The 19192-nt window shown below is 42.1% G+C and overlaps 1 protein-coding gene across 6 annotated transcripts in view; it reads left to right on the top strand.

The window, feature by feature from the left end:
* Nucleotides 1-19192, top strand: part of lpp (LIM domain containing preferred translocation partner in lipoma) — a 182218-nt gene that overhangs the window by 127894 nt on the left and 35132 nt on the right. For all 6 annotated transcript variants that reach the window (XM_032572054.1, XM_032572051.1, XM_032572055.1 and 3 more), the window contains one exon: nt 6915-7011. In XM_032572054.1, coding sequence (XP_032427945.1) covers nt 6915-7011 — 97 coding nt within the window. The remainder of the gene's footprint in view (nt 1-6914; nt 7012-19192) is intronic.

Genomic DNA, 19192 nt, shown 5'->3' with positions numbered 1-19192 from the left:
AAAAGAGTCAGTTTTACATGATATTGCCCCTTCCTGATTCATCATCTTGATTTATTTAGCTGTCGCAGGTTTGGCAATACGCTGCCAAACCTTTAGCGTATTGCTGTACCAAATTGTTGGTACAGTAATTCAGGCTACTGATTACGTAACACTTTTAGACGTGAAATGCTCCCGGCCAAATTTTTCTATTACAGTGAAGTTTCTACAGCAGTAACTTCTGTTCTTGACCGATCACGTCCTGTCTTCAGCTCCACTTCCTTTGGGTTGAAGCGGAGCGGAGAGCGACCCGTGAGTTGCGTTGTGGTGACAGTCCAGATCTGTACGTCCCTCTCGAGCCGCACCATTGGGGCGGAGGGGCAGTGAGGTGTAAAACAGGGTCAGCTTCTCGTTGCGTTGCCCTCCTCCGTTGCACCTCCGATGCTCTGTGAGCAGCAGTTGTTGTCACTTCGGTGGGAAAACAGAGGCCCTGAGGTTTGGATCCTGGCAGGACAGTCAGGGCATCAGGTGAGAACATCTCACGAGCAAAACCCCTCCCTCCGCCACCCCTCTCCCTCCAGCTTTCTTCCCACCCACTTCCACTCCACCACTCACTTAATCACTCTTGACACAATGCCAATTCCACATTGAGCGCTCCTCACAGCTTTATTCATAGACTCGGCAGCCGGGCAGCGACCAGCTCCCAGAGTCCGTCGTTACGCATCGAGCAGCGGCCGCTTTCACGTCTTATTGTTGTTTTTTGATTACAAGTGCTCTGGCATTTACAAGCCTCTGAAGCCTCGGTCCGTCCGAGGGCGTTCGGCGGCCCATCAGGATGTCTTTCAAGGAGGATCACTGCTGATGAAAGAAAGCAGACGGATGACCTGAACCCCTTCTACCCCCCTTCTGCCTCTTCAGACTCGTTGTACATAAGAGAAGACAACAGGTGCAGCTGTTAACCCAGTCACTGCTAAATTTAAGCCCCAACTTCAATGAAACCGGGGCCCGAGTGTCCTGAGGGCGCAGGCAAAACAATTTACCGAACCAAGCCAGACATAACTGGAAAAGAAACTCGTGCCCGCCGCACGCACAGCTGCCTTACAGCTCCCATTGTTGTCTCTGAAAAGCCGAACAGAAGCCACGAAGCAATCATAAAACACGCAGGGAAGCAATTTCTTTCTCGTATTCAAGTGAAAAATTATTCCATGCTGTCACAAAAGACTCCCTAACAAGGTGCTTTAAACTCTCTGGCAGAGCGCTGCTGCGGGGCGGCGGAGAGCTGGATAAGATATAAATGAAGCTTAAAGTCAAGAGCCTGTTTCTGGTAATGGGTGCATTTCGTTTGCTCTCCAACCCGCTTTTGATGTGGAGCGAAGATTAACTGTGTTCAACTGTCTACTTGACTGTCTTAAATTAACAGGACGGGTTGACAGCTGCAGACCTTCTGCGAGGCGACGGGAACTCTAAAAGAGATTTACAGCGTTTCTCCTTTGTGCGGCTTGTGCCACGCGTCTATTTCCGGCGCGTGGCACCTTTTGGTCAGTGAGCAGTTTCTAAGAAAAGCCGCGGCATTTAAAGGTGACAACAAAGAAATACTGGAGCACTGACGAGAGCTCCCCTTTCATCTCCCACTAATCCTCCCATCATGCGATCCGGGCTAATAACGGCTGAGCGGGGCGCAGGGTGCCAAGGCATCCCGGCCCAGCTGCTTTCTAGAAAGAAAGTGCTCCTGCAGTGCAGACACGCTCCTCCGTCCGACATGTTGATCCCTCACAGCTAATGAGGCCTACTGTCTGAGCTTCCTTTATCAGCAGGGCCGCATCCTGAGCCGGGCCAAGCAGCAGCCATGCGTCATAAAGTTTACACTCCGAGATCCATGGTGGGCAGTAAGCAGAGCTGAGCGCTTTTCACTCCCTCTGGATATAAAGTACAGATAGATGGTCTATGCTGTGAATTGGAATACCTCTGTATTCTATTATTCAGGTTCTACATATACAGTGAGTCAGATTGCAGAATATCATGTCTGTGCATTTGATGCTTTTGGACTGATGTTGGCTCAAATCCCTTTGGAGCCAAATTTGGATTTCCAGCAGACATATTTCCAGTGGTGGGAGAGGACTGAAATATAACGTCAACTTACCAAACTAATCGCCTTTTTCTGCCAAAAGATGAGTTAGGTAAAACAAAACAAAAAAAACACTTTTTGGTGATGAGGAACACAGATTAGAGTTTAGATTTATGGCGTGAACTCGACCGGGTTCAGGCCAGAGTTATTTTCTTGATGTTTGGGTTGGGCTCACACACAATGCCGGCTTGAGCCAGTCCGGGTTGGACTTTTTTAGGCCCAATCTAACCTCTAACACAGATAAACCAGATTGTCTAAAATGTGTAGTTCCTGTTTATGCACAAGCTAGTGGTAACTCTGCAGCATAGCTAGCTGCTAATGTAAGTTAGAAAAGCAGTAGCTAGCACTAGCACAAGCTACCACCAGCAGCACAGTTAGCTGGCTACATAAGTTAGAAAAATAGTAGAGGCTCTGGCTACACGGCACTTTATTTTTTTAACAAATATTTTTTTCCTCCGGTTTAGATTTGAAAAAATCTCAGTTTATCTTGAGTTTGGGAATCGAATCAGAATCCTGTAATGCCTAGGCCGCACCAGTAGGTGGAGACAACCTTGAAATGACTAAATCAATTGACAGTATTTATCCTTTCTTCTCTGGCATTTAGTTCAGCTTTCGGTTGAAGTAAAGCACGTTTGATGTACATCAAAATGGCTCCACTGTTGTTTGGGTCGTTTATGTTAATCTCTATGTATGAGGACCAGGTAGCTTCTACGGTAAATTAGAAAAGTATTAGCTTAGTTCTTCAGAAGTTGTGCTAACAAAAAATAAAAACATTTCTGACTTTAACTTGTGACTTAACCTTTCTGTGACTCAAGTCTTATGAACAATATTTATAAGGAGTGAAACCAAGCCTGTCCGAGTTACAAACCTCAGCTGGAAGGTCAAAAGATATTTAAAACTAATTAATGATCGTGGATTGTTAATCGTTGTTAAAATATAATTGCTAAGTGTCAAATTAAGCCAAGAACAAACATAATTCTAATCCAAGGATGTATTTGAAAAAGAATTAAGAAAAAAATATTTTTTCTTTCAATGCAGGAGCTTAAATCCACAACCGAAAATTGTTTAAGAATTTGTGTGCATTTATTCTCTTAAAATAGTGTTTTTAACTAAATCACCCATGGCACAGTCATTGGTGACCAAACGATACCTTTAACGTAGAAGTAACTGAAATATTCTACTATCCACATTTAGCTTTAATGTAACCAGAGTTTCTATGAACTTGTTTCAAGTACGCCCCCAGTGTAAATATGATGCGACACGTCGTAAGAGTTCCAGCAAAACATTACGACCCTCGACGTAAGCAGAAACGTGTGTGTGTGAACCTGAGACTAGTTATTATCTAGTCTTGGGCAACTCTTAAAAAAAAAATTTGTAATGACACTAAACAAAAATGTGCTAATTTCAAGCATAAATCCAAATCATTGTAACAAATAACGCTCTAAATCTGTCTGTCCATCTAAACAAAATATTCATTTGCCTTCCATACGGAACGTTGAGTCCGCATCTTCTTACGTCATCTCAATAATTTACCACATCTTCACATCGTTCATGCATATCGGCGAAGGGTTTGTTTTTTTTTAAATTCATGAGTGTTTCTCAAAGACGTCTAGCGCGTCTCATGTTCATTTGGTCTTAAGTTCTGCACAGCTGCCAAGCGGAGCCTTATGATGAGCCCATTTTCTCTCTCACCTCTGTGTGCCCCGTGGAGCTGCAGCATGATGGTGCGCCGCACGTGGCGAGCGAACCCTCCCACGGCTTGCAGGGAAAACTCAAGCACAGCGAAGCAAAAAAAAGAAAAAAAAGAAAAGGCTTTTTCGATTGTTTGGGTACAACCCATCAGAGAGACGTGCTTTAAGTGGATCATAATGGTTAGAAATGGAAAACGGATGTTGATTTTTGACCAAATGGAAATGTGTTGTTTTCTGTCGTAGTATGCCAGTAAACGGCAGGAGAAGGCAGACAGAACATATAATTCAGGAAAGCTGTTAGTTGGTGACCCGGTTCAGTCCTCATTGGGGCTGCGACTAATGACTATTTTATTGATTATTCTGGCGATTAATTAATTAATCGCATTTAAAAAAAATTGCGCATTCTTCCCATTTTTTATTTAACCGTTTAATACAATGCTGGAAATGCATTTGAAGGTGTAAAGAAGCAAATCGATTCCTCTTTTAAATAAGAAAATAAATATTTTATTGCCTAAATGTAGCATTCATTTGGTGAACGCTTTGTCATTTGCAGCTGAAAAATCCTTCCAACATCAACGTGTTAAAAGCTCAGCCCTTCCTGCTTGACTTAACAGCCACACTGTGCAGCAAAAGGTATTTAATTGGAGATTTTAAAAAATATATATCAGAATTTGAACAAAGTGAAGCAAAGACTGTCACTTTAGGAGTTCTGGGTAAAACATATTTAAATACAAATGTTTTTTCTTTTTTCTTTTTTTTTTTGCACTTTGCATTCGTAAATGCAAAATATAAATGTATCTTTAGTACAGTTCTGGTATAATTACTGCTCTGAAGGTATTCTTTCAGCAAATGGCCATTTGTGAGTCTGCATACTGCAGTTAGCGATTAATCGATTACTGAATTTGTTGACGATTATTTCAAAAGATTGATTAATCACAATTAATCCGATTAATTGTTTCAGTCTTAATAAAATGTTGCTTTATTGTGAAACTGTGAAGTTTGTCCAATCCCAGACATACAGTAGTGGTCTACCTTAGCTGTTGTAATTTAGCATTTGCTCATTTGGGTTGCAGAAACTGCAGCTCCTTTCCCCCTTGTGGCTACTGAAGGGCATAGCAACTTGAATGAAACGTCTGTTTAAACTAGAAGTAGCGGGGGAAAAAAGTACAGCGAATTCCCTAAATGATGCACTTGTGTCCTCAGTTCTGCTACTCAGTAGTCCTGTGTGCTGTTGTTGTGGTGCTAAGCCACATGGCGTAATAACCTCTGGATATTAAGTCAATATGGTTGCGCTACAGACTGAGCTTTTCAGACTGTTTGTTTTCGAGTGTGGCTTTAATCTCTTGGCAGGACTTCTGTCCTAGTGTGGACAAGGCCTCAAACCTCAAAACTACGACAGCATATTAGGAGTACATTTCTGACAAAAAAAATTAACTGGAAAAATCAAATACATTTCTGAAAATTTGTTACGAAAACACTCAAACTTTTTTAGTCTTGAAGAAGCTTAGATTTTTCTGAGTATGAAAAGTTGAAAATCTGCTGGAAAAAAACAACTTTTGAGCTTAAAAACAGAAGATAATGTGAAATTTCTGACTTTGAAAAGTTGAACATTTGCTAGTAGAAACTCAGACATTTTGAGAATAATCTGAGAAATATTCTAGGAAAAAAACAGAAATTTCGAAAGAGTTTCGAAAGCCGTTAAATTGTCTATTTTTGTAACTAAGTTTTTTCTAGAAAATTTCAGAAAATAATCTAAAAAATGTAAAGTTTTTTTGTCGGAAATTTAGTCTTTTGTAAAAATTTGTTCCACATTAGCCCCAACACGTCATCGTTCCCATCAGCTACTGTCACAACAGGCGAAACAAATTTTTTTATCTGTTTACTGATTTTTGTGCTGCAGGACATTGTTGTGATGTTACTTTAACATCAATAATTTTGAAAGAGTGAAATTCACTTCACTGATCTCTATGGATTTTATTCCAGCGTCCTGCTATTCGGACAATCTACACTATTCAATACTCTGCTTTGTGCCGTGAACACCTATCTGCCCTTTAGGTAGGAAACACAAAAGCTTTTTATAATCATTGTTGACATTTTACTGAAAAACATAAATATCAATAGATAAAGTGTAATGAATTTCCCAGGGTGAATTTTGGGTCCCTCATTATACGCAGGCTAAGTACCTAAAGGTTAGAGGCAAACAGTCAAATAATACACATTCGATAACTGCAGGATAATTACCCATACATTCTGTCTCCACAAGTATTTTTTAATCACATCTTTTATTGAAGATGCAGATTTGCGCGTGAAAGCGTGAATAAAAGAGACGGAAACCACTGCGACCTCTCCCAGGTGTCGCAATTAGAAGCCGCTCAAAGGTCGGCGCAGATTTCTGAGTTATTGAAAATCAAATCCGCTGCAAAGATCTAGGAAGGCCATCGACGTGTGGCCGTTATCTGAAGGGAAAAAAAAAAACAAAAAAGCTTCTCCGCTCGGCAAAACAGAGAGAATCCAACGCATCGCCCCTGGAGGATCCCCGAAAAAGGACAAACAGGCACCTGAGACGAGGGATCGAGCCCGGGCCCGGAGCTGGAGCAGAACAGGCTTTTTAAAATGTATTTATTTATTCCTCTACAAGCTCTAAAGGATGATTGGCAGAATATGTCAAACGCGACACGTCAGCCCCGAAGCAGAACAGACAGAGGACAGATGTCAGAGACGGCGCGATAAGGAGGCGGACGGGCTTATAGGAAAGAGACGACTTCAGAGGGTTATGTCACCGAATCTAGAGTCCATTTCAGATCTCATCTAAATACCCCTCACCTGACCTGCCTCCCCAAACGCTCCCAGCTTGAAAGCAGCTTTCTGATAATATTTACCTCTTCTTTCAGGTTCAGTCGGGGTGTCACTGTTTGTTTTTTGGGTTTTTTTGGTACAAAAGCAAACCTTCTGGCCAGGGCCCTCAACCAGGGTCAGATATCCCAGAAGGCAAAGGCATACGCTGCATGTTAATTACTCTCAGTGTGTTTTGTTTGGCCCTCGAGACTGTGCTTCAGTTTTCTTCTCTCGTCCAGGTTTTAACCCTGACGTTTTGTGTTTGTTTTTTTGTTGTTTTTTTCCAGGGCGGAGCTCCAGCGGCGCACCCAGAGGACGAACTCGCGCGCCTGACCAAAAAGATGCTGTTCGACATGGACAACCCTCCGTCCGACGAATATTTCGGTAAGACGTCCGCAGTTTATCTGGTCTTTGTCTTCCTGTTTTTATGATCTCCTAAAGAAGAAAACTCCTCAAACCCCCAACTTTTTTTTTTTTGTTTTTTGCAGCCCCCAAATAGTTTGTCATAAATCCCAGATTATCTTGTGTTTTTAACTTTTCAAACACAACAGTTGCATTTCTATGCTTTAGGCACATCAATGTGAAAGCATTATAACCCACCATTATCTTTTTCTTCTTTGTGTGTCTTTCCAAGTAGAACCGGAGGAACAATCAGGGTTTTGACCTTTTCTTATTCACATCAGTTCCTTTAGCCACCCCAGTGCAGGTTGTTTCTTCGGTGCAATTGGGGAAAAATATTTCAACAGTATTAAACGGGGGCATTTCTCTGATTGTCCAAATGGAAATTATTGAGCACATTTCAATTTATCATGCAATTAATTGACTTGTTGCCTATTGTGACAGGCTTTGCTGAGCCGTTCACATGTTGTCCAGCGTACACCGAACGATTGAGGCGTCCTAGCATTTTAACAACAAAAATACTTATTTTATTATTTAAAAATGGAAATTAATTATTTGTATACTTGCATTTTGAATGTATTTCTTATGTACAAAAAAGGGCTTAAGTGGTTAGATGTAAAAACGTGAAGATTGTGCCATTTTTTTCATCCGATTCATCATGAAAATAACCGACAGAATAATTGATTACTAAAATAATCATTAGCTGCAGCCCTAAGCATAAGTATAGTATCAAAACTGTAATTAATACATGTCCAGATTCTATTGTTTGGCATTTCTGTATAAAAATTATGCAATTATATCTTCCTGACGAGAATCATTTACTTTTCTTTTTTTTTTGACTGATTTCAGGTAGATTTTTTTTTTTTCTCATGTTTTGGCCAAGATTACCTCAAAGTTAAAACCGGGCTTCCTTTTCCTCCAGCATTTCGAATTAACAGGAAGTAGAGGACAGAGAATACGTAGGATCCAGCTCCATAACCTCTAATCTAAAAATTATTTTTTAAAAAAAGGAATACACATAAGCTAATCTGAAGTTTTCTTCTTGCTGGAGTCGCTCACCGTGGTGATTCATGGCCTCCGTGTTGGACTGTGGCACAATTTAAAGAGTCGCTTCCTGTAATTGTGTTTTGAACAGAGCTGAACAGCAGGTTTAGCTATTTCTGGACTCGTATCCTCGGCTCAGAGTGCCGCTGGCATGACAACAGTCTCCTCGTAATAGCGGCTGTCATAGGTGCTCGAAGAAACGCTGTCTGAATGGACACCTGATGCATCCGTAATGACTGCTGATGAGAGCTTTGTAGAGAAAACAGAAAGCTATTTAAGCACGTTTCATTGGCGTAATTATGTAAATAATAGTGCAACGGCCGCACACTGTGTGTTTTTCACTGAGACATTTAGTGGAGCCGGAAGAAAAACAGACACAATCCTTCCAGTGTGAGCCTGTGAGCCATGAGCATGTGGGCTAGTGGGTTATCAGAATCACAGGACAGTTTTCCAGATTAGGCCCAATAGTTCAGCTTGGCATCACCAGAAGCCGTTTTTAGAGAGTGTCTCTGTAACCAGGAAAAGGTGTTCATTGCAAAAACACAAAGTCTTACCATTTGTTTGTGGTCTAGTTTCTAGTGCACATATGTTGGTACGCTTGAAAAACAGACAAAACTAACTTACAAGTAACTTTTCAGGAAGAATTGGGAACATTTAAGTCAATAATTCTTTAAGATTGATTTAAAAAAAAGTGCCAGTTCCACAGGCAGATTATTTCACTTATAACATGGTGAAAATATCTTATTATAAGTAAAATAGTCTGCCAGTGGAACCATTACTTTTTCATATAAATGAAGGAATTATTGATTTAAAACAAGCTCCTATATTTTTTTTAAAAGTTACTTGTGAGCTAATTTTGTCTTATTTCAAGTGTATTAAGATATTTACACTAGAAACTGGACCAAAAATACTTGGTGAGACATTATGTTTTGGCAGTGTTGTTACTTTATTTACTCCTGTAATGTAGGGATGTTGACATACAGCTGAAATCAGAAGTTTACATATACCTCATAAAAAGACACACACACATTTTTTCTTCTTAATGTCTGAAGTTAAGTTAGACCAAACTTCTCTTGTTTTAGGTCAGTTAGAATCACCAACATTATTTTTATTTGCCAAGTCCCAGAAAGCTTAGTATGAACTTTTTTTTAACTTTTTTTAAATTCAGAAGTTAACACAATTGGTCGTCATGAGGGAAAACTGTCTCTTAAACTGTATGACTTGAGTCAAACCTTTTGCGTTTCCTTTTGCAAACCTCCTGATGGCTTAACTTTGCTTTCTTGTTTGACATGATTGGAAAGTCAAAAGAAATGAGTCAAAACATGAGGAAGAGAACTATGGAGCTTTACATCTAGTTCATTATTGGGAACAGTTTACCAATCCTTGAAGGCTGTTTGAGCAATTTTACGCCACTATAGACTTGATGGGAATGTCCAACGATTATACCGCTCAGGAACAAGACGGGTTCTGTGTCCCAGAAAAAGAACAAAGCGATAGACCTCGTGAAGAAACTGGCTGACGCTGGAAACACAGAGTCATCATCCATAGTTAAACTGTCCTGAATGGCCGCTCAGTGAGGAAGAAGCCATCACTCCAAAAGAAGCATAAAAGGCCAGATTACGTTTACCAAATGCACATCGGGACAAAGAACTTCATTTTTGGAGACATGTCCCGTGGTCTGATGAAACTAAAGTGGAACCGTTTGGTCATAATGACCATCATTACATATGGAGGATAAACTGGGATACTTGTACCACCCTAACTGTGAAGTAGCAGCATCATTTTGTGGGACTGTTGTGCTGCAGGAGGAACTGTTGCACTTCATAAAATAATGCACCAATCATGAGGAAGGAACACGATGTAGAAATATTGAAGCATCATCTGAAGACATCAACCAGGAAGTGAAAGCTCAGGCACAGATTGGTCTTCCAAATGGACAGGAACCATCAGCATACTGTCCAAGTGGTTGCACAGTGACTTAAGGACAACAAAGTCAGTGTTTTGGTTTTGTCTTCACAAATCCCCACTCTGTTTTATGGAGAAGTTGTGGGTAGATCTGAAAATGTGTGTGTGAGTGAGGCAGCCACCAGTTCTGTCAGGAGGACCAAAACTCCAGCAAACTGTTGTGAGAAGTTTCTGGAAGGAAACCCAAAAGGTTTGACCCCAGTCGTTCAGTTCAAAGACGACGCTACCAAGCACAGAGGAAACGAATGTGAACTTCTGATTTTGAAGACATTCATAAATAAATCTCTGACATATTCACTCTATCGCTATTGTCATATTTAGCAAGAAGAACTAATTTTGTTCTAATTTACCTAAAAAAAAAGAAAAAAAGAGAAGTTTGGTCTGGTTTGACTTAAGGCAGTGAGAAAAAAAAATCCATCTGTCTTTTTATTCAGTGTATGTAAACTTCTGGCTTCATCTGTAGACTCTCTAAACTGCCAAGACAGCTTTTGTCCATTATTTCACAAGCAATAGATGTAATCAGTGACAAAAATAAATAAATAAAAATGTAGATTTTCAGCAAATTCCGAGGCTTACTTCATATTTTCCTTTATTTCCCTCCTCTTGGCTGAATCACTAAACATCTTATTCTCCTTCCCTTCCACCCTCACCCCGTCTGAAAATATAGAACTGTCAGGATTAAACAAGATGCCAGTTTTAATGCTATTCTGCAAAATAGGATTCAGGAGGCAGGGATTCTGTGCGTTTATACATCATCTCTGTTTTTCCGCCCTCTGCACTCTGAGCTGCCAGAGAGCGCCAGCCCCGCGCTGCTCCCTCTTGCTTTAGCCTTTAATCCCCTTTGCCCTGGAATTAGTTCCCATGCCCATTAGATAGCTCATTCAGTCAGGTTCTGCAGAAGGCTTTATATCGCCTCATAATCACACGGCACACACCGCTGTAGTGTGCGTAGGTGTATTATAGCAACGGGGACGTGTGTTTAACCGGTATTAAGAGAGATTCGGCTCCACGTCGCGGAGCGCGCGCGCATGTAAAGACCTTAATTGGTTCACATTAGACATTGGGTCAAATGGATCTCCTGGCTGAAACGAGACGCGGGCTCAGTCTGCAGCGACAGGTGGGATGAGGGCGGCTATTAGTTCCTGTGATCAGAAAAGACGTACGAAAAGAAAAAAAGTTTTCCGTTTTGCTGACGAGCCATTTAGGAGGCGTAGCAAACACCAAAATTGGGATCACTTTATTTCAAGGCGTGTGCATAAGACTGACATAACATGAGTCATGAACATGAAGGAGTCTGCACGAATGCTTCTGACTGTTGTCATGAAGTGTCATTCGGTAAATAATGACAGTTTTAATGCAACTTTGGATTAAAATGTCATTACTTGCCAAATAATGCAAAGTTGACACTTGTAATGCAATGTTTAATGTAACTTTGCATTAAAAGTGTTATTATTGAACAAATGACACTTCATGACAACAGTCATGATACATTTATGAAGACTCCTTCATATTCATAATAAGTGTTTTGTCATGTTTATGACTGTGTCATGTCAGCCTTATGCAGCCTTAAATAGTCACCCAACATTTTAACTTCTTTTCCTTTATGCAAAACTTCCTGTGGGAAAAAAAAGTAACCACACATGACCCTGAGGTACACCGCCAGCACCGTGAAGCACGGTGGAGGGAACGCGATTCACAAAAAGCAATTACTCAATTTATGAATTAAAACGAGAGCCATAATTTCCATTCTTGAAGGGCAATTTTGTTCAAAGACTCCATAGTCCATTTTTTAAAATTATGGTTTCTTTTGTGGGTGTTTTTTATTTCTTTTTCTCGTTTTTGGTTGTTGAATTTTATTTTAGATATTTAAAATGTCTTCCAGTTGAAGTGTAGAGCTTTCTGTTTGTTGGACGGACTTGGATTATTATGCCGTTATTTGTATATTATTTGAAAATGGTATCAAAGCAACAATTTTATCGATTATTGCAATAATTTCCGGGGCAATGTTTCATCTTGAGAAATTTATCGTGACATTGGCCACCTTATTTCACCAGGGTGCCACTGAAATTCTGTTATGTTCTGCTGACATAATGACAAATAAAAATCTTATAGATTACACATATGATGCCTTTATGGAAAACTGAAAAGAAGAAATTCATTGAGTGCATGAATTTATGAACAACTCTAAGGATCTGAGGCCTGTACAAAGTTCTATAAGCTCTTAAGCTTAAATAGACGCAGGTTCATGTATTTGAATGGCCTAGTCCAAGGGTCTGCAAACTGTGGCTCGGGGGATGCAAGTAGCTCCTTGGATCTTCCACAACGGCTCAGCTAATATTTTTAAATACAGCTTTATTGGTAATAATACATGCAAGTTTTAACAGTTTTTTACTGAAAAACTGTATTGAATTTTCACAACATTGACACTAAAAGTAGCAGTAACATTCATCTCATCTGCTTTTTTCGAGTTAGTTTGAAAATTTGCTTCTTTTTTCACATAATGCTCCATCATATGCAAAGAAAATGGATTCTTTTTCTTTTTCAGCAAATGTTAATGTTTACTTTATTCTAAAACCTTAAAAAATAAAAAACATGTCAGTTCTTTAATGACTTTTATTTTAGCAGATATTTTATCAGAAATTCTAAGCTCTTTTTTCAAAAGGTGATGTAACATTTGTTGCTCTAAGTGAGCCTTACTAAGCCAGACTCAAGACAAAAAATGGCTCCTTCGAGTCAAAGGTTGCAGACCCCCTGGCCTAGTCAAAGTCCAGATTGAAATCCAACTGACAAGTTGTGGCAAGCTTGAAGTAAGAACGGACAAAAATCCTTTCAGTCTCTAGTTGTGCTTATGTGTGATTGCTTCATTGTTATTACTAAGTAATTGCAACAGAAAGTGTTTCTATAAAGTCCTGATGCAGGCGTATAAAATAAAAGATGCACCGATAAATTGGCCCCAATTTCCTGAATTTTGGGAGATCGGCGATCTGCCGATACGCATGTGAAACCGATCTCTTCCACCGATCTCTTCCACCTCCAAAGGTCTATGCAGTGGGAATTGAAGCCCGCAGGCAAAAGAGCAAACATGGAAGTTTGAAAAACGGGTCACAAGTGACGCGAGGTAGCCAGAGCAAGTTAGCGGCTGCGTGTTCACTTCCAGCTGACGGAGGCTGACTGTCGTCTGAGCAGAGTAGCGGAGAGGGAAGGGGGGGATTGGGGGGGTCACGTTGTGGTTCGACAAGGCAACAGCTGAGTGAGCTGAGAGACGGGAAGAGAGGAGGGCAAAAAGCCCACGACTGAGGTGACTGCTGGGACTCATTAGCAGAGAGTTCAAGCACAGAGGCACGCTGCTCTGCGTCTCCTCCCCCGCTGAATAATGTACACAGAGTCACCCCCGTTATGGAAAAATGAGCTCTGGTCCGGCCTGGCTCCTACTGTACGTCCAGGGCTGTGGGGAGTCCCAGAGCAGGAAACTTTTTTTTTTTTTTTTGTAATTACAAAGAACCCAGCAGCACGCAAGCCGCGGCTCTTTCTGCCGCGTGTAGCTTTTGACACCCTGAGGCTAGTAATTAGCGAGATTAATCAAAGCGGTGGCTGCAATCTCTCAACCCACTACCGGACCGGATCGCCGTCTCCATTCTGCAGCGGCCTTATCCCCGTCACTGAGCGTCTTTGATGAACTTCGATCCGGAGCGGCCGTTTTGCGGGTTCCCGTCGGTCCAGAGGGGGTTCATTCGACCGAATTAGCGTTACGCTCCGGGCTCTGTGATGTCACCAGGAAACTTTTCATCAGATTCGTCCGAGCTTCCCGAGTTCCACAGGACGCGGTTCTGCTGCGCCGTCCGGCAATTACACCGGACAAGTCTTTGAAGAGTTCTCCTTTAAAAAAAAAAATAAAGAGAGAAATCTGTCGTTCTCCTAAAGTCTGGTAGAGCTGTGAGAAGCAGGAGGTGGAGGAGCGGTGGTGGTGGGGGGAGTTGGGATAAAAGATGGTGCACTATAGGAGAACGTCTTTTCTTGTGAGAAACCCGGTTTGCAAGCCAGAAAATTTCCCCCCCTACCCTTCCCCGTTCCCCAATGATTGAAGCTTCTTTGAAAAGCAACTGATTAGTCCTGATTTAGAGTTCCAGATTAGATTTGAGTAATCTGAAAGAGCCTTTTCTCCAAATGTCATCATCCGTCATATTTAATCCACTTAGGTTGCGCGTAGGTGTGCTGTGTTTGTGGAAATCTAATAAGACACAGCTACTCAGATGCCTTGGCATTCGTGCATCGGAGGGAACTTACAATATTTTGTCGTCGCTACGTTTCTGTCAACCAAAAACCGGGACGTAAAGCTGAATAATTGAACGGATCAGATGCTCTGCATTATTCACAATTAGTGATGATGATACTTATGCAGTCTTCTGCTGCAGAATATCATTTCTTCTTCTTCTTCTTCTTCTTCTTTTACACCCATGCAACGTTTTGGGAATTCCTGCATGTGATTCCCTGTTTCCTGGGTGTTGTACTGTATAGAAGAGAATTAACATAAGTGTGAAATTTTTTATACCCAATCAATATTTATACAGAGGGAGATTTTCCAGTGGGATTTTTTTTTCGTCGAGCCGTCGGAGTAAGTGTTACTGTCAGGTCGTGGAGAGAGGAAGTCATCACAAATTAGCGGAAAGATTCGCGTCGTGGACTCTGAACTGTCGGGAAAGAGCCCGTTTCTTCATGTTTTCTTCTTTTTGTCTTTTTTTTGATAAGAGTGAGAAAAGGGAAAAGAAAAGGCAGCCCATCCTCACGTCAGCTGGAGGAGGCCTCATAATTTATTAGACGCCCGGCATGAAAAGTTCATGAGGAATCTTGGAAGAGACACGATTGGCGGCGGAGACTCCGGTAACACCACGGGCCAGAGGAGTCGGAACGTATCCGCACCGAGGTAACTGGGTCACAGAAAGTTGAGTTTCCCGCTCTCCCTGATTCTCCCGAACACAACATCACGACTTAATGTATTAATAGACCCTCCGGTTTAGACAGCTTTGCGCGGCGTCGACGGCGCTCCGGTGGAGCTCATTTGCATTTTACTGAGGTCGCCCTCAGCAGTCTCTCAGGAGTTTGCTCTTAGATGTGCCTCTACATGTCATAACGAGTGGGATGTGTGTCAGAGTGAAAACCTTTGTGTCACCCCCTTTCAACCCCTCCACACTCCCTTTTCACCCAATCATCTTCCCTGACATGTTCTCACTCTCGACTTCCGAAGCGCCTTTGGCCAACCTTCTTCAACGTCAAGGTGTGCCTCCGACACGCCAACCATCCTGCTCGTCGGTGCTCATTTCACTCTCCTCACTTTTGTTTTTCTTAGAATCTCTGTTTTTTGTTTAACACTTTTTTTGTGTGTCTAATAGTTTTCGCCGTTTACTGCTTTCCTGAATACCTTCACCTCCCTCTCGCCTTGGATTCAAGATGTCTGCTTAAATGTAATCCAACATTTTTTGCTTTCCACGGACCCTGAAACTTTTTTTTTTTTTTTGCGCTTGCATTTTAAAATGAAATAAACATACCAGCTCTGATGGAGCAGCTTCAGTATTTAACCTTGCTATAAACTCGTCTGGAGTGGGTTTTACGACACCTGTTAGCAACGTGACGGTGCAGCCCAGGTTTACTAGCTTTGGCTGTAAGGTTTGCTCGTTTGTGGGAAAAATATGCAAGACATGAGACGTAACGTGGAAATCAAAAGAATTGCTTAAAACAGATCGTATAAGGCAGTAGCGGGGGAAGGTTGCATCCCTTTTTCAACCATAAAAATCACATTATTTTCCACCCTGAACAGGTTGTGAGTTTATTTCTTAGCTTGATAACCCAGACTAATTAACCTAGCAGTCATGTTAATGGACTGTGTGTGGAGGACGTTGGAGTACCTGGAGAAAACCCACTTATGGAGAAGAATATTTAAACCCCAGGCAGACTGGGATTCAAATCCAAAGCCTTCTTATTGCAACGCGTCAATGCGGCCCCCACTGTGCAGCCCTACATGTACTATACTGTATATAACACTATATTATCTTGGTATACCAGATATAAAGCAGATGATTCATAAAGGTATTAAAGTAGAGTTCTAGTACTGCTGTGCTAATCAGTCAATGCTAATTGCCTTGACATGCACAGGTTAGAAGAGTGAGAGGAGGCAGGTTAGTGTGTTTAAAATCCAACAGTATATTTAATGTAATGGTCAAAATAAATTGAAAACAAGGTCAGCCACATATTTTCAGAATCATTATTAAAATCCTAATTATACTTCAAGTACAGATATGGAGTAGAAAATCAGTGTCAAAAGAGACTTTGAGTTTCTTTTTGTCTTTAGCACATCTGTACAGCTGCATGGACCTTGCAAAGATATTCCTAACATTTAAATATTAAGCAAATAAAATTTGAACTACTTTCAAATTTTATTTCACAAATAAAAATTTGGGACTGGTGGGGTCTGTATTAAAGTGGCCATGTGATGCGTTTCCCAGGCATATAGTGTCATTTTATAGCACAAGCAACTGTGTTACTTTTAGTTGTTACAAAAATGCTACACATATCAAGTATGACTTAAAAGAAATTTGATTTTGTCTCTTTAAAAACTCCTGCTCTTTCTGAAACACCGCCTTCAGGAAGTCATTACACCACAACTCCTCTATTAACACTTTAACTACATTTTTATCATCGTTTCACTGAGAAGTAGCTCCTATAATGAGCTCAGCGGATGTGCAGCTCCACCAGGTGTTTGCTAATTGCTGCTGGCTAGTCTGAAGGAGCTGAGTGGGGGATTCTGTAAAGCTTGGAAGCTGCAGCTCCAAGGAGAAGCTTCGTCTTGAAGGCGGGGCTAGGTCCACCCTGACGTTTTACACAGTTGGATGGTTGCCACAGGAGATAAAAAGGATTTTTCACACATGCATACCTGGATTGGCAAAACTCCAGGTATGTTTTTAATGAGGGAATAACATTATGACATGACGTAAAGCTCAAAAAAGTTGATTTAAGATCCAGTGGGGTGTGTTTCAGAAGTCACCCCTTGCGTCATCTAACCTCACTCTTAACAGTAGAAGTCAGCTGGTGCGGAGCATGGCTGTGGTTCAGAAGCATCAGATGATGTCTCAGCATCTTCCATTGTCTCTGTGTCTCTTTAGCGAGGCGCTCCGGATGCTAGCCCAGCTCACACCACGCTGCTAGCCGTCCCGCTGCTTATTCCGACATCATGTTGGCTCAAATCTGGGAAGCGTTCCCACGTAGCGAACGCTGCAAATCAGGCTCATGTCGTCTGTATGCACATTACAGGCAGTAATTACTATGACAGGCCGTATTAAACCCCATGTGGAGGCTACCAGGGGACCACGGCTGCAGGTTTCTACCTTTTCTTTTTAATGAAATGAAAGCACCCAGCAGTGGCTGTGAGACAGAAGGATAATGCTGCTAGAAGGAGGTCACGGACCACCCAGGGGGGAGGAGGCGAGCACACACGGCAGTCTGGTGACATGGCAACTTGTCTTAAGCCCCAGCATCACTATACCACCTACAGTGGATTATAATGTATGACAGCAAAGGGCTAAATTATCCAGCACAATACCCGAGGATGATCCATTATAGCTGCCTTTTACAGGAAAAACCCTGCATCCCTGTCAGTGTGAAGCGACGGATTTGATTTCTAAGAGCCTTTTTTTTTTTCTCATGGAAATAACATGAAATGCTTTCAGTCTTAATCTACAAATTTACCAGATTGAAGGAAATTCTGCAAAACCCAGCAAGCTTTTGTTTGCTGTTTTAAACTGCCTACAATTGGGTCCTTTTATGAATGGGAGGAGAGCCGTTTTTCTGCCGTGTCATCGTTTCTCTCTGTATTGTTCATGTCGTGTGTTTTTTTCCCCCTCTCTGTACTTAATCAGTACTTTTGAGCTTTCTGCTCAACATTTGTAACAGTTTATGAGACTTCGCTGCCTTTTTTTTCTTTTCTCCCCCATCCGCTGACCTCTCCTTACTGCTTTCTAGTCTCTCAGCTGCCAGCCAGTGTGGGGTTTCTTTTCTCAGCGCTTTTTTGGCAACGGTTCACATAAGGTGACCACCCTTCCCCTCCTCCGCCGCCTCTCCTCCTCTCCTCTTCTCTCTCTCTCCCGCCAGGCTCGACGCTCGCCGCCCTGCCTCCATCAGACAGCTCCAGTGAGGCTTGCAAGATCAGCTGGCGTGCGAGTCCAGCTGAGGCTCGCGGGCGCTCACGTTGCTAGATTTCACTTGCGAGTGAACGTTTGACCGCGGCCAACGAGTCGGCGCGCCGCAGCCCATACTGGTGCGCGCCGATAAGCAGCGGCGTGAACACGGAGACAAACACGCTCACCTGTCCTCGCTCCCTGGCGCTCCTCCATGTCGCCCCTGCCAACCTGCTCCCAAAACATGTAACCTACACCGCCTCCTCCCTGCCCCCTCTTCGCTGCCGGCCGTTGGGCCTGACGGGCCGAGCCGTAATGCTTCGTGGCACCGCCTGGCCTCTCCTCCGTCCTCTCCGCCGTCGCCCCAGCACTTCTGCAGACCGTTCTTTTATTATTATTTTTTTTATACATTTTTTTTTTTTTTTTTTTTTGCTGACGCTGAGAATGAGATGCCGGGGACGGAAGCGTTCGGAGATTGAAACGCAAGCGATGACAGCTATTTCTCTTGTCATTTCGTGCCGACTGCAGGGCCGTGGCGTTGTCAGGCCGACGCAACAGCCAAGATTAACCCCAGAGGGCGAAGAGATGAAAACGCACAAATTGTGGCCTGTGGCTCATCAGCGGCTGGTGGTCGGGCTTCTTTTCATTTGCTTTGTTTCCGTCAAACACTCAGCGGCCCACTGCTTAGGTCAAGAACTTTTTCGTCCTGTTGTTGAACCCAGTTTTAGCTGCTGAGGCCTTAGAATCATGAACTGAAACTATCCAGAATACAGTGTTTCATAGCGTTAACTGTATTCCTAGAGGTTTTTCAACTTGAATGTATTTAATTAGGTGTTTATGTGGTAGTTCAATAGTAGTAATGTATAACTGTGAAGCTGTGCGCTACTTTTTGTCCTTTCTTCTTCGTACAGCAGCTCAGGCTGAATGAAGAGTGTTTGTGAACAGAACATTTCAAGTCAGATTCTCAGGACTTTGGACTGGGCAACGAATAA

This window comes from Xiphophorus hellerii, chromosome 9 (genome assembly GCF_003331165.1).
Source record: "Xiphophorus hellerii strain 12219 chromosome 9, Xiphophorus_hellerii-4.1, whole genome shotgun sequence".
Classification (NCBI taxonomy): Eukaryota; Metazoa; Chordata; class Actinopteri; order Cyprinodontiformes; family Poeciliidae; genus Xiphophorus; species Xiphophorus hellerii.
This window is presented reverse-complemented; position numbering and strand designations above follow the sequence as displayed.